The sequence below is a fragment of the Berghia stephanieae genome, chromosome 4 (genome assembly GCF_034508935.2).
Source record: "Berghia stephanieae isolate SIO BIC M18660-M18661 chromosome 4, UCSD_Bste_1.3, whole genome shotgun sequence".
Taxonomy (NCBI): Eukaryota; Metazoa; Mollusca; class Gastropoda; order Nudibranchia; family Aeolidiidae; genus Berghia; species Berghia stephanieae.
In genome coordinates this window covers 53,018,943-53,035,408 of record NC_088363.1, presented here as the reverse complement: position 1 = coordinate 53,035,408, position 16,466 = coordinate 53,018,943, and the positions used below count along the sequence as shown (strand labels likewise).

Below are 16,466 nucleotides of genomic sequence, written 5' to 3'. Positions count from 1 at the left end.
AGCCAGCCTCTCTTGGCTGCACGTTTCTTTATTAAAGCTTCTCGGTCACTAGTCGACATCTTGAAATTTCTATCTCACAAAAGTTTATAAACAATAATCCATCTAAAGTCTCCCAGGTTTTCGGCACCAGAATGTTCTGAATAATTACAGATAGATAGAAATTTCCATAACTACACAAATTCGACAAGAGACATCCAATGAGAATAAGAAAAAACTTTATTTTGAACAAGAAGATTGATGGACAGCTCTGTCCCTTTCGACTACTCAGTCGCCTCTCTCTCCCTCTTTGTCCGCAAGCACTGTCACCGATTCCGGCACTACTTTTTTCTCAACAATAATAATAATAATAATAATAATAATAATAATAATAATAATAATAATAATAATAATAATAATAATAATAATGTGAAATAATAACAATATCAATTATAATACATTCCATTTTGGGTCGCAAGCAGTGCAAAGACTTCAAATCACTAACATTTTATTCAAAACACAAATTTCCGTTCTTTGAGGAATTCCAAGATCTTTTAAAATCCTGAATATTTTGGAACTCACCTATATCCAGTCATGGTGGCGGTTTCAGGATCGCTGAGAAAGAAGAAGTGTTGCATTTGGCCGCGGAGGACTCTCTCACAAGATGCTGGGTAAACGTGGGGCTGAAGAAATTAAAATGTGATAAGTAAACAATTTCCTCATATATAAACATGACTGCATATATGGATGTAAATCCCAATTTAAAAATAAATAAAGTTGTCCCGAGGTCTTTAAAAATGTGGAAATTCCCGGACAATGAGAAAATCTAATATGTAATCTTAAGTTAACTGATGATAGTAGATGTAAAAGATTTGATATATCATTAATTATAGACAAGATGCAAGCAAACAGAAAAGGATATCAATAGTAAAACTAATAATAAGAATACTACTACTACTACTAATAATAATAATAATGGTAAAACATTGCATTCCAAATTACTACAAAGAAGGCAGGATTACACATCTCAAGATTTAAAGGCAAATACATTCACAAGGAGAAAATTCCTCCTAATCTTTTTTGTATTCTTGTGAAAGACTTAAGATCAAAAAGGCTGATTATATATAGTGACCAAAGATAACAATCAGCTCACAATTAATTGTCTGGGTCTTCTTCTTTAAGGCAGATCTCAAACAGCTTGACAGAACTCCTTTGTGGTTTTCAACTGCGCTATGCATCCTGCCTCTGTGGTGGTCATTCCCATCCAGTACAATATGTCTCGAGACCACCTTCTTTTGCCTCACTCTGCTCAACATGCCCTCCATGCAAAGTTTTTCGACTGATGTGGCCAACACATGACAGCTTCAGTTTCTCGATGATTCACATAAACTGGCAGTCTTTAAGGCCGATTCTCTACAACACACAGATGATTGATGCCTTGCCATCCTTCAGATTCTTAGAACCCTTCTATAACAATACATTTAATTCTCTTTTCATCTGCCTTGCTATTGTCAGTGATTCACAGCTATATGTTGCTATAGGGAAAATGCAGGTTTCTATGTTAAATTTAGTTCATGTCAAATGAGAGACAAGATTTAGAGCGCATTTGCGACTGCAATCCTCTTAGGCCAAAAGTATCCATATCAGAAAAAAAAAGAAGTTTGATTACAAGGCATGTGATGAAGTAAACGTCAATCATGACCAATCCTTCAATACTCACTTTAATGGAGGTATCCATAAATACAATGCCCCTCAGAAATTCGTCATTCATCTCAGACAGGACATCTGCTTGAATGACCTTGTAGCCAAGGTCATGACCATGACCTTGTTGACCAGATGCCATCTCTCCGGTCACTGGATTTAAAGATATGACCAACCCATTGCCAGTTGCCTGAAGATCAGGGAAAAATAAACATTTTCTTTAAGAATCAATGTTAATGTGTGACAAGTAAATGCGAAAAAATGAAGTTGAAATCAATAAAAAGCAGGAATTAAGACTCTCTGGAAAAAATAAAAAAGACAGAAAAAGTTACAAAACAGCCCTTCAGCTAATTGTATCAATGAGCAGAACTAAATAACTAATGCTTACTTTAACAAGACAGCAAGCTGCTTAATGAGTAAAGATCATTTTTAAAACTCCATATTATTGGCAAGCATAATATTACAAACAAAGTGGTATGAATCTGTGTCCTCATTCTGTACTTTAAAATGATTAATGATTGAAACACAAACACCAGAGAAACGTGAAAAATATACAAAGAGGAAAAAAAAAAAAAAACACAATCAAAGCTAGCCTCCAACAATTTCTATACATTTTAGTTACACTCGTTGATAGGTAAGCAAGCTAAGAAACTCACCTTGTTTACACCAATGATGGAACAAACAGGTTCACGGGGGAAATGGGCAGATGTTCTCTGTATGACCACTCTCAAGGACTCCTTGCCGAAAGTACTGAATGGTTTCAGGTTTGGAACAAACTGCTGCCAGGCAATCTTGCCGGTATGACTGCGAATTCCATAGATCTGAAAATGATTCAAATAATGATATTAATCTATAAAATTCAACAGTGAATATGATGACACAAAAATCCAGACCTGTTAAGTTTGGATTTCCAAAAGTAACAATTAATTCATTATAAAATATTGATGTTTTTTTTTTTGGAGAGTGCAAAGATTCCAACTTCAAGATGTCTTCAGTCATCATCATCATTAAAGTGATTATGTATGAGTAAGTCAAAAAATTCACAAACAAAACGAGGTTGCCTCAATCATCTGGCACTGGTCAATACTACATCAATCATAAACAGCCTTTTCTTTCTTTCAATAGAAGAAATTTTTTTCACCATTAACTCTCGATTTCATTTTCTTTTTTTTTGAGTGATAAGTACACCAGTGGCTCACCAGAGAAACAGACATGTGAAGCAATGCAATTTGATCTACTCACTGCAAAACTAAATGGTTTCTATAACCTATTTTTAAATCTGATTTTGAGGTCAAGATTATAATTCTGTTTCACACCTCCCCAAAACTGTAGCCTCATAAATAGCAACCTTTTACAAACCTTGTGTTACAATGAATTTCTCTCACCTTTCCAGCTGTGGTTGCAGTAACAATAATTTTGTGCAAGTTAAAATCATCTCGAATCAAATCTTCTTCCTCAGGCTCCTCTTCCTCTATGGCATCCATGGATACTGCATGATGGGAGTGCTGGCCCTTCAGCCGTTGGAGAACATGCAGAATGAGACCCTAGAAAATATTCAAAAGAAAGTGCAATCCATAATAATGAATCCCATGGGGTATCAAGGAATGGCTAAAGATGGAATAATATGGATGAATGGAGAAAATAGGGCAACACTTAAAAGTGTGTGTGTATACATGAGAGAGAGAGAGAGATATATATATATATATATATATATATATATATATATATATATATATATATATATATATATATATATATATATATATATATATATATAACACAGAGTAGGACAATGTGGAAAGGATTCATGGTGGAGTGATGGGCCTAACAAAGTAAATAAGTAAGACACTTGATTGAAACCGCACTTCAAAATTGATAACATCCTAAAATCTGAGTACAAAGTACCTGATCACAAAAACCCTTCATAAGTATGCAAATATTCTGATATTAGAAGTTCTTATTTCTTAATTCAAACTAATCAAGACTTTTCTAAAATATATAATATTTGGTTTCGCCATTACGTCACAGTTATGTAGCAATTTTTAAATCTTAAAAGCAAGCAATCATTAATACTATACATTCTTTCTTGACAATAATAATGACATATTCACGGTTACAAATATATATGGAGCAATTACCCTAAAACTAGACAACAACCCTTCAAAGGATGACAACTCTTTGGTCTTATCAGAAACCAAGATAAATGGACAAATTCCATTAATTACCATCAAACCATTTATATTTCTAGTCAATATTTTTACAATAACTAAGACAATTCTCTTTGAGAAATATATTTAATTCATTGCAAAGATTCATGGTCAAAAAAAGAAAAAACAAATATGTCAAATCAGTAAGATGCAACTAAAACCTAATTAACAAGCAAACACATACCTTTATCTGTGAAACCTGTGCTTTGAATCTCTTGATAAACATTGCAACAATATCATCTGAGGATATTATAAAAAATCATATAATCTTACAGGCCTTTTTAAATGTCAGACATGAAAAAAAGTAATACAAAATCAGTGATTTTTTTGTTTGTTGCTTTAGGTCTCTTCCAACACAATTGAGGTTATATGAGAGACCGCTGAAACAAAAAAACAAGCAATCTAACAAAAATAGTACAAATGTCAATCAAAATCATAACCTAAAGATATCATAAGCTAAATTATAAATAACCAAGAACAAACAGGCAGAGGATTTACAGGAAAAAAAATATCCCCTGTCAAAAATACAATCACAAACCAAAGAAGCAGGATAGGCTAGTAAAGAGAAGAAGAAACGACATCACTATCGGATCGTACACCCATGCGAACATCATAGGTATATGATTCAAGGGTGATGCTCCCATCCAACCACCCGCAAAATCAGTGAATGTGAATAAATTTAAACTTGTGATGACATTGCTAAGTCAATCGTTAACTGTCTAGCTTTCCTAGTACTAAAAGTAAACAATCAAACCATGATGTAGAATTAATAAATAAACAATGGCAGGCCTAGAAGTGATTCAGGAAAATATTTTTCCCTGCTTTTTCCCGGTTTTTTCCAGGCTCTAGGGAAAATTTTAAGGTAGTAATTTTCAAGCATATTCATCAATTCTAGACCAGTTACCACTACCTATATTATATATATATATATATATATATATATATATATATATATATAATATATATAGAATAGAAAGAGAGAGAGAGAGAGAGAGAGAGAGAGAGAGAGAGAGAGAGAGAGAATCAGAAAAGAGGGGAAATTATTGACTCGTAGTACATATTACTATAACAAGCCATCCAGTATCTAAGCCTACACCATCCGTGGGGAAAAAAAAGGAAAAAAAAAAAAAAAAAAGAGAGAGAGAGAGAGAGAGAGAGAGAGAGAGAGAGAGAGAGAGAGAGAGAGAGAGAGAGAGAGAGAGAGAGAGAGAGAGAGAGAGAATGTGAGTGAAAAAGAGAGTGGCTGAGACTGAGAGAATTATATTGACTCTGGCTATTAATACTTGGACGTATTCCTGTAAAGTCTATGCCTCCTACAACATGCAAAAAAAATATTTAAAAAAGAGAGAGACAGATAGATAGATAGATAGATAGAGAGAGAGAGAGAGAGAGAGAGAGAGAGAGAGAGAGAGAGAGAGAGAGAGAGAGAGAGAGAGAGAGAGAGAAATGGGGAGAAAAGAGACAATACAAAGAGAAGAGAAATCAATAGAGAGAAAAAGACATTTGAATATTACTATGAGAGAGAAAGTAGCGTCCAAAGACTTGTGGCCTACTTATTGAATTGCACATGAATGAAATAAAGCTAGTTAATCTAGAGACAGACAAAACAAACTTAGTACAAATTACAATGAGTAAACGACCTTAATCTGCCATCTCCAAATAATTGAATAACAAGTCACGAAAATTAATTAAAGTAGCCCAAGGACGTCGACCGTCTTTCTTAGCTTAGCTAGCATATTCGCATTCATGACCAAGTCAAAAACACCAAAAAAAAAAACAAAAAAAAAACACACACTCACACACACACACTACTAAGATGAGGGGAGGGATGTGTGTTTCTAGCACTCTTGTCTTGTCGACAATGATGAGTCGACTGAGTGAATCAAGCGTCTTTAAGTCTTCGACCAATCACAGGCTATCTAACCGAACCGGCTGGTCGAAACAAAGACGCTTCTCACCGTCGATGTATTACGCTATTGTTGTGCAAGTGGCAAGGAATATAACACCTTTTTGAGTAGGCCTAAAAGCTAAAATCTAAAAGTAAAAAATATAATTCTGAGGAATTTGAGAGTCACATTGTTGACATCGGCTTGAAAAAAGAACATTGGTCCTTGTTTCAGAAAAATCGGTTGAAAACCAACTGTTTTACGAATAAATTCGATTTTAAAAATTGCTTTTGTTTATTTTCAATTTTTTTAACAACTTTTTTATTTATCGGCCGATTTTCTTGATTTTTATATCATTCTTTATATCTCAATGAGACGAGATCAGTGATATACTTTGTTTGTTTCAAATGTAACTACAACATAATTGGTTTTTTTACTTATCAACCGTGCCTGGATAATTTATTCAACAACTGACGCAACTATCCCATTGCCGTCTTCCAGTGTTTCAGCGATGACTCTAAACCACTATAATTACGTCATGCACAGGAAACATGGTAATAGTCTGTGTACTCTACGAATGCGGACCGGACTTTGCTGATTGGGTCGATCGTCATAACATAGGGCCTAGTAGTGTGAGGAAACCATAAGAGGCTGCTGCCATGCTCTAAGCCGATCGTTCGCAGGTTGGGTAATGATTACGCGGAAGAATACATGTTGGGTTGTTGTTCACCTAAATTTTTCTCACGGCTTTTTCCCGGCCCCAGACAATTTTCACCGATTTTCCCGGCTTTTCCCGGTCGGGAAATTTCAAAATAAAGTTCCCGGCTTTTCCCGGTTTTCCCGGCCCACTTCGAGGCCTGCAATGGGCTATGTGTTGATGAAATAAAAAAGCATCTTCTCACCATTTTTGGTACCAAATTCATCCTCGAATTTAGCCTGGTTGTCTGACACAGGCAGGTCAGCCATTTGAACAGCCAAAATGTAGGCCATAGCTTCCTCTCTGCGCCATGACAATTTATCTGTAGATTGACAGGTGAGATGGAATTGACCTACACATATTATCTAAAACAATAATAAGGGAAGTGAGGGGAGAAAGTATTGACAGGTGAAACATCAAATATAGTCTCAATATTTCATAAACTGACAATACATTTCACTATCTTAATTAAAGGATGAGTGACAGCAACATGACACAGGCTTCATTGGAGCCAAAACCGCAACATAATGTAATTACAGATTGAGGCTGGATTCACACTGCAATAACCGTTCTCTTGAAAAAAAAACTGGTCAGAGTGCAGAGTAAATATCAGGAGTAATTATAACATGAAAAAAACAAAAAACAAAAACAATACTTCTAGAATGGTTATTGACCCTAAGACTGCCTGACTGTCCGGGAAATTTGAAACTAATTACATCATTATAGCTTTTTCATTCAATTTTTTATTTTATTTGACACTGTATAGCATACCGCTGCTCAGATTTCTTCTCTTTCCACTGCTTAACTCCAAATTATCAGTCTCATATATAATTATATTTATAAGCAACTCACTTTTCTGACTAAAATGCAAAGAGTAATCCTGCCCAGCAAAGATGAGCTTGCATCCTGGACGGTTATCTTTCTTCTTGGAAAACAACACAGGGTACATCTGGGGAATTGTTGATTTAGAAAAAAAATGTAAATAAATCTATTTGTCCAGTCACAATAATAATAAATAGCACATATTTACAGCGCTTTACCCTGTCTAAACATACACCAAGCACTTATTATTATTATTAATATTTTAAATATTAAGCTTTTATATAGTGCAATATCCACTAAAAGTGCTTTACAAGGGGTCCCTGACCAACAGCAACACTAACATGTCGGACGAGACATGATGCCTGCCGGGCGATATTACAATGATTTTCAGAGAGAGACAACCTGGATAACGGCCAGGTACTCATTTTTCACCCGAGTACGGTGAGAGAATGTGAGTAAAAAACCTTTTCCAAGGACTCAACTATGTGCCGAACAAGGCTCGAACACAGGGATCTTCCGATCCGAAAACGAGTGTCATACCACTAGACCACATAGTCACACATCAATAAATGAAAATATATTTTTAAAAAGACAGATCAAATACTGTATCATATCAAGGTGAACCAGAGATTGAAAATTGTGTGTTTGAAGTGAAAATGATCATGATTAAATAATTAAATCTTTTTGCAAATTAAGTGACTACAATGATTTACCCTTGATAAAAGCATATTATTATAACTTTTCAAATTCTCAGAGTCTGATTTACACCAACATAAAAACCAGATTGAGGTTGAAGGACATAAATCTGTGATCCCAAAATAAAAGACGACTGTCCGACTTCAGAAAGACTATAATACAAAGGACATGTCATGCAAATACTATATTAAAACGTGTTTGCAAACTTTCAGAATCTGGCAAAAATGTCGCCTCTAAAAATAAGAGACAAGTCTTTAATAGAGTAACATATTTTGAATGATTGCTTTGTTTGTCCAATAATGAATCATACATAAAACAAAGTTTTCATATAGAGATCCCTATCAAGTCTCATCTCTAAAAAGTGGCAGTTATCCACTTTTTAATGATTGCTTTGTCCAATTATTAACCCAAAGGAAATCAAGAAAACTATAATTCATAAACACAAAGACCAAACTCACCTTGATGGGATTTCCATGGTAATGAGCGTAAGGAATGACTTGATCCAAATCGTCCATGTTTGTACTGTCCTTCAGGTTGATACCTTTCAGCCTTAGACTCTGATTTTTTTAAAAATAATTTTTTAGAGAAGATCAATTAGATGAACTAATTTAAATTCAATCTTCCATAAATCCCCTCAATCTAAAAAAAACAAACAAAAAAACAACAAAAAACAAGATCCCCTGCCCCGTCCAAAGTATTACAAAAAGAAACAATGATTGAAGTATTATAATTATTTTCATTTTGGTCTTAAAGAAATTATGTTTTTGGTTTATCAGATTCGTTCATAAGAGAACAATCAAAGTAAACATGCATAAAAAAAACAAAATCAAATTTTGAAATCACGAAAATCTTACATTTCCTCTTTCAAAAACCCAAATAATAGTTATAAAATAAAATAATGTCTGAAAAAAATAAAAACTCAAAAGATTAAAATGCAAGCTTTAAGTAAACAAATTATCAAGTTAATGTGGCCATTGGTCTAAGGGTTTTTAATAAATAATGAAACGCACAAAAAAAAATAAATCACTAACATTTACATACATCAAAATGAAAAGCTAAAAAATAAAAAGTCTGCTATTTAAGTGTATAATGTATTTAAAAACAGTGAAATCTAAAAACAAAACCAAACCAATGTAACTGCTTAAAATGAAAATATACTAAATAAATTGTTAAGATAAACAGCAAATGTGCAGCCTTACATCATTATCCTCTCTCTGCAAAACCAGCAATATGAAGCTGTCTCCATGGGTGACAACATGGGCTGTGAATGTCTGGATGTTTGAAAAAAAAACCCATCAAATTATTATAGATTATTATAATAAAGGGCATTAAAATAATAGCTTAATGGTAATTATTTGTATCACCACTTTAAACGAAATGGTAGGGACAAGGTAACTTAATTGATAATATACTCATCTGACAGTTAACTAAGTAATTTATATCTTAAACCCAGCCCTTCTGTCCATACAGCTGTGACTGGATTGCTGGATCGTAATCAAAAATGGTGGAAAGTATTTTTCAAGAGTAGAAAGCCAGCAAGCATTACAGTTGATTTGAGGTTTCAGAAATCATGATAAACCCCACGGCCATGTGCATGATGGCTCTAAAGGTCTATGAATATTAAACCTTGATCTATACGCAACTAAATAGAAAACAGCTATTCAAATCAGAAATCTTATTTGGCTATCATGATTATTCCTATTACCTATCAAATGACACAAAATCCATTCAATTAATACTCCATCGAAGACACATTATTTCATGTGTCTTAACACTCAAGTGTCAAACTGAATCATCTCTTTCAAAAATATTGTACAGGTATAAGCATGCAAAAGACTGCATGTGTCATCCAATATCTTAAGTGATCGTAAGGAAAAAGTAAATCTTGTGAAGTGAAATAAAACCATACATTCATAAGTATATTACATCTTAAGAAAAAAAGACCATGACATCTGTAATATCTTGGCACATATGGTCTTTTCTCTAGGACAACAGATATGCTCAGTGCATCATTATCATATAAAACAGTACTAAAAAATCAAGCTAAATTATGAAGGCAATAAATACCTTATCCAGTTTGCGGGTGACACTGAACGACAACTGTGTGGTAAGAGACAAGAGTACAAGCTGGTTAGACGTCAATCTAAACAGGATGGTGGATCCAAGCTCTGGCACAACTGATTCAATTTGAGACAACTCTGATGTCACCAGTCCAAGGCTCTGGATTGGAGAAAAGAAAAAAGATGAGCATTTCATCAAGCAAAAAATATCCAAATCTATTTCTTTAAAAAAACAAAAACAAACACTGTTGCTCAAGATTAAAAATGAACATCAAGAAGAAAAGCAAACAAAGAAACTGACTGGTTTTGATAAAATCTAAAGACAAATTATAATTTGTTTTAAATATAAAAAAGACTGATCTTTCCAACAATTGCTTGATGGGGAACAGTAAATTAAAAAAAGCCCTATGATCTTGGAATTTTCTAGGCTCTTACTAATCTAAATTAAATTAATATAAGTTTAATTAATATTGAATTTGTCAAGAAAAAAAAAAATCATCACTAGAGAAAAATTACCTGAAGATCAGTGGGAATGAACACATTGTTGCTGCTGTCCAAAGATAAAAGATGGAGATTCCCAGAGGCATAGCACACAAAGTTCTTCCCATCGATCATTGTACATCTGTTGGAAATTATAAAAACCCAAAACAAAATGGTTCTAGATAATCAAATAAAGGCAATTATATTAAATGAGGAAATATTTTATGAGATGCAGAAGAATGCCTATGATACGTATTATTAATTAATTGATCGATCTCAAATAGTAAAACATTTCATTATAGGAGAGAGGCAAGAAAAGGCCAAACAGGATATAGACATAATCTATATAATATAGAATCCCCAATTGTGGTTTTATTCATTATTTTTTTCAAATGTTTAAATCTTCTTTCACGTTTCCTAAAATTAAAAGCATGTGGAATATATTTTATCAATATCAGTAAGAAATTCTGTTATCATCCCGAATGCACTACACTCAGACCTTGTATTGACTTGTAGCCAAGGTGCGGGTACATTACGGTGTTGTTTCAACTTCCCATCCCGACTGATGGGGACGATGGTGACTCTTTGACCAGGGAAGATTCCCAATAAGTTGAAACCATCGCTGTGTTCCTGGATGTACCAATGATCTACTGACTCACTGAAAAATAAATATCATTTTAACGATAACTAATTTTATACTAAACAAATCAGTTTTCTTTAAGATTTAAAAAAAAAAAAATTTTTTTAAATGAACAAACAAACCCTCCACCCCCCAAAAAAACCCAAACAAACAAAATAATAACAGTAATTTTCGTCATCATAATTATATTAAGTAAACAACTTCATTGTGTTATAATTAAGGTTTACTTAGAGCACAATAAAAGTCAACTCAATAAATATTATAAAATGTTCATGTTGTAAGCACTGAAAAAAAATTTTAAAAAGGGTACAAAAAAAAATGTTAACCCAGAAAATAAAGGTTAAAACAATTTGATAAATCTCAACAAGAAATTTTAACAATCTAATTGTTCATTCACTAAACATAAAGGACCCTCATTTATCAAATGAAAGGTAATAAGGGAAAATAGATGCTACTGTTGATGCTATGCAAACACGACATTGTGACACATGAGGAAAAGCTGATATGTTTTTACAATCTCTTCATTGATTGTTTTGCTGACAAAGGGTTTACATTTGAAACGACCATTGTTTGAACACATTTCTATTCTCACCTTTTCGTTAATATCTTTGTCACACAAGTAAAAGCTGATGTCACATCTTAACTCCATACAAGTACATATAAGCTGATTCTACACCCCCTTCTCACTTTGATATATGTGCATAGTTGATTTTACATCCTTTTTATTATTACCATTTTGAAGTTTATACTATTATATTCCCTATCCAGACCTGCCTACTGTTACGAAAAATTAGTTGAAATACCAAAATTTGCCTCCAATTTCAGAACTTCATGGGCATCTCTAAGTCATTACACAATCACAATCACAAACCAAAGAAGCACGATAGGCTAGTAAAGAGAAGAAGAAGAAACGACATCACTATCGGATCGTACACCCATGCGAACATCATAGGTATATGATTCAAGGGTGATGCTCCCATCCAACCACCCGCAATTTATAGATTTTCCAGTTGACATGTCTGCCTATCGTTTTTTTTTATATTTGTGCCCAACTTCCTCCAATTTGGAATATATATTAAAATTGATAATATATTCCTTCTATTTCACTTGCAATGCGTTAGTTATATTCAATAGTAATAAATCAACCCCAGCTGTGTACAGCTTATTGTTATATAGACCAACAGATTTGCCAACTAAAATCAGCAAAGTTGGTTTAATGGGTCGAGCAATTTGTAGAATAGAAAAGCTGAAGAAAAAAAGAAGAAAAAGATCTGGAGTGCAGAAAAAATAGCAAAATCCATACATGTAACTTTCACGATCTAATGAGATATTCATCACTTACGAGCTTGGTAGGTCAGCCTTCCACTCAGAGCCTCCATCTTGAACACGTAGACAACTGACAGTGGTGGGTGTGGCCACAATGATACGATCCGCTGAGGAAATAAAATGCAAATGGTTTGGAAAAATCTGTAACAGTACATGAATAATTGTGTTATCATTAAACAGTTGTGTTTATGACATAAAAGTCGTGTTTGTAAAAAAAAATTGTCCTACACATTTTCCATTGAGTAAATAATCTTTCCGGTATTAGTAATAACCATAATTATGAAAAAAAAAAAACAAATTAAAAGGACTTTCAATTAAGAGCTTGGAATTCATTTTAGGCATCATTTGTGTCAGGATTACAGACAATTTCAAGAATTATTTCTTTTAAAAAAGTTACATTTTAAACATTATCTTGCAAAAACCAAATAAAGTTATATTTCAATATGATAAAGAGGAAAGTAAAAAAAAGACTAACATACTTGTAGAGGAAAGTAACAATATAGAGAGGAAAAATATATGGCAGCCACAAGCTTGATTTTCATTTTAAGAGATACGATCAAGAAATCCATTAATCTGCTTCACAACTTACCTTTGCTGTTCTGTAAGACAAATAATCCAGATGCCCTTGATTGAATTATAAAAAAAAAAAAGTTTGGGTAACTCTTTTCAAACTGAACATAATCAAAATAAGAAATATACAGAAAATCCCGAAATGTGAATTTTTATAGCTTTCAAATACTGAGACTTCAGATCTTATATATAAGTTAATTTCTTTAATGAATTCTTTCCACAATACAATTTTAAAATAAATTTATTATTCAAATCGCTCGCTACACCAAGAGATTATGATAAACTTTTGACCAAAACAAAAGGCCAGAAGGTGAGAGAGAGAGAGAAAGAAAGAGAGAGAGAGAGAGAGAGAGAGAGAGAGAGAGAAAGAGAGAGAGAGAGAGAGAGAGAGAGAGAGAGAGAGAGAGAGAGAGAGAGAGAGAGAGAGAGAGAGAGAGAGAGAGAGAGAGAAATTAAAAAGCCAATAGGCATCTAGGCCTACAACACAGAGAATAAAAAATCTAGACCCATTTATAACTCCCCTTCCCTTTCAACCATCAACTAATTAAAGAACACCATTGGTCTTCTGTGTCAATTGACATCTGGCACCACCCTGTCTGGCCTGACGTCCAAAAAACGAGACTGTCATCAAATTTCACAAAATGAGCACAGGTGTCAAAATATGAAATAAGACCATAACCCTCTTCTTGTGCATAAGACACATAATGGTGATTTTGTGGTTTAGAGAAAAATGTTTGACATGGCAAAATCTGAGAAATTCCCGAAATCCCGGAATTCTGCGGAAGATCATCATCACTCAAAAAGGGAAGAGAGAGGGGTTATGAGGACAAGGTCAGAAAGAAAGAAAACAAGAGGTCTTTAAGTTACTAGAATCAGTCGGTTAAGACAAAAAGGACAAATACTTACTTTCCATTATTTTCATTGGTTAATGATTTCTCCCACAACAAACTTCCTGATGCCACCTGCCAGCTCCTGATGAATTGACCGCCGGCATGAATGCTGACAAGAGCTGATCAAACGAAATGATGAAATATTTTAGCTTTTAAAGGCAAAATTAAACAATTATAAGACACTGATTGATTTTGATGAGAACACACAATTTAATAATCTTTACAAAATTTTAAATACACATCTCAAGAGAATAGTCAATATCTGACTTTTGACTTGAGATGTAACCAACTGACATGAAAGTTACAACTATATCATATTATCAAGATTATATTATTGTAATTTTCTTTTGGCTGGTGTTGCAAATCATCATTATTATTACACAACAGAATCAAATGATGCCACTTGTCTGACTGCGTTCTTAAGAAAGATGGAATTAAACTTACCACTATCATGATGGATGAAAGCATCAATGTGTCCTCTTTGATCTGGTTCAAATATCCGTCTCCAGCCTTAACATAAATTGATCAAAGTAGATAAGGAAAGACTGATAAATAAATGAATAGTTGTTGATATGATCTAAAAGGATTGCAAATACCTTTTTTAAGAAAACAACAAACAAAAAGAAAAAAGAAAACAAAAAGAAATGAACTCCCCCCCCCCAAAAACAAAAACAAAAAAAACCAACAAAAAACAAAAAACAATCATAACACACAAACACAATGCAACAGAGAAAACAAAAATTGGTCGGTAAAAAGGACAAGTGGGCAATCCCTTCAAATATGAAGGTTTTCCAAAAGTTATCTGGACATCATTTTTCACAATAATAAAGACTTAATATTTGAAGATAATTCGCTTCTTAAGATTACAGTACAATGTTTGGTGAAAACGGTACAATCCACAATTATAATCAGTTTATAAAGAAATTTTTTATCATGATCTGAAAAAAAAAATAACCCCATTCAATATTACCATTAAAGAATGCAGAATGTTTTTGCCAATTGTCACCTCTATGACCATTAATCACAGCCTCACTTACACAGTGTGCATTAGTCACAGCCTCACTTACACATTACCATTAAAGAATGCAGAATGTTTTTGCCAATTGTCACCTCTATGACCATTAATCACAGCCTCACTTACACAGTGTGCATTAGTCACAGCCTCACTTACACAGTGTGCTATTTTATAAACACATGTTTTAAAAAGTAGTCCTCAGAGCCATGAGGCCCATGTTCATCATCCCTGTTTCTATAGCACGAAACGGTATAAGCCATTGTTTGCTATACTTTGGATAGGACACTAGTCTATCGCAAAGTACTTTCTATCAGATCTAACAAACCCAGCTCCCCAATCTAAGTGTACAGTGAAAAAATCTGGACTGCACCTGGGATTGATCTCGGTCCCTTTGTGTGTGAAGCAAGTGCTCTACCAACTGAGCTACCAGCTACCCCCCCCCCCCACAATAATGTTTACAGCTTGAATAGATTTCCAGATTGAGTAATCCAGCTGCAAATTAAATTTTATACCAGTTGACCCAAATCTTACCAATGCTTCCGTCATGAGCATTTATAGATGCGATGACATTTTTCTCAGATGCTACCAAAACACGTTTTCCTGTGACAGATGCTGATGAACTGGATTGTTCCCAATAAAAATCTTTCACTTTTCCAACATAATCTTGTTTCCTGAAAGATATAATAAATATAACGTCAAAGTGCCAAGCTAAAAACAAGTAGTTAATTTTCCAAACTAAATGATACCAATGCAAACCTGCCAATTTGAAACTTATTGTAGCTTTCAGTTTAAAAAAAAAAGAAAAAAAAGCAAAAGTCAAAATACCATGAAAGTCCTTCAACAAATTGTAATTTTTGTATTGAATTGTGACCAAGCTAATTCATATTCAAGAATGTACATGTCTGTATAACTATAACCATTTTTTGTTTCACTTTAGAGTTGCCTAGCTCACATACATGAAAGTAAAGAAAGTGATGAACTTATTTCATTGTATTTCACCAGTCAACAGAGCAACAGGCAACAGATAAAATGATCAAACAAGTTCCGTTAAAACCATTATTGTGAAATTTGAAAAATTCTAGTTACCATTCTTTTTTTCTTTTCGGACTTAGAATTGTAATATTCATACTTTTGAAAATGTATCATGTTAAAACCAAAAACCATTTTTAAAAATCCAGAAGAGCAATTTATGCAATCAACTCGACAACTGCACAATTTTACTGACGAGACCCCTTGTGTTTACTTGTTACAGCTTAGCCACTGTCCATTGTTTTTCTGATTTTCTGCAGACATGTTCACTTTTACTGAGTTATAAAAGCAGAACTGATATAAAACATCGGAGTTGAAAAATTGGTCAAGACACTTGTATAGAACTGGTAGTACCTCCCCTCTTTGTGTTTATTTATATTTTTTGTGAGTTGAGACTTGCCTTGTAAATTGGATAAATGTTCAATTATTTTTAAAATCACTCCACTGATGGAATCAAGAGTCAATATATTT

The 16,466-nt window shown here is 33.5% G+C and overlaps 1 protein-coding gene across 1 annotated transcript in view; it reads right to left on the bottom strand.

Annotated features, from left to right (window-relative positions):
• LOC144970805 (ER membrane protein complex subunit 1-like) overlaps positions 1-16,466 on the bottom strand; it is a 44,098-nt gene that overhangs the window by 17,347 nt on the left and 10,285 nt on the right. The window contains exons 2-18 of the mRNA XM_078910828.1: positions 15,498-15,637; positions 14,396-14,461; positions 13,968-14,070; positions 13,081-13,115; positions 12,508-12,598; positions 11,025-11,183; positions 10,562-10,667; positions 10,053-10,205; positions 9,185-9,256; positions 8,444-8,542; positions 7,320-7,416; positions 6,673-6,789; positions 4,069-4,124; positions 3,063-3,221; positions 2,334-2,498; positions 1,697-1,867; positions 559-659 (exon numbers count right to left, since the gene is read on the bottom strand). Of these exons, the coding sequence (XP_078766954.1) occupies positions 559-659; positions 1,697-1,867; positions 2,334-2,498; positions 3,063-3,221; positions 4,069-4,124; positions 6,673-6,789; positions 7,320-7,416; positions 8,444-8,542; positions 9,185-9,256; positions 10,053-10,205; positions 10,562-10,667; positions 11,025-11,183; positions 12,508-12,598; positions 13,081-13,115; positions 13,968-14,070; positions 14,396-14,461; positions 15,498-15,637 (1,890 nt within the window). The remainder of the gene's footprint in view (positions 1-558; positions 660-1,696; positions 1,868-2,333; positions 2,499-3,062; positions 3,222-4,068; positions 4,125-6,672; positions 6,790-7,319; positions 7,417-8,443; positions 8,543-9,184; positions 9,257-10,052; positions 10,206-10,561; positions 10,668-11,024; positions 11,184-12,507; positions 12,599-13,080; positions 13,116-13,967; positions 14,071-14,395; positions 14,462-15,497; positions 15,638-16,466) is intronic.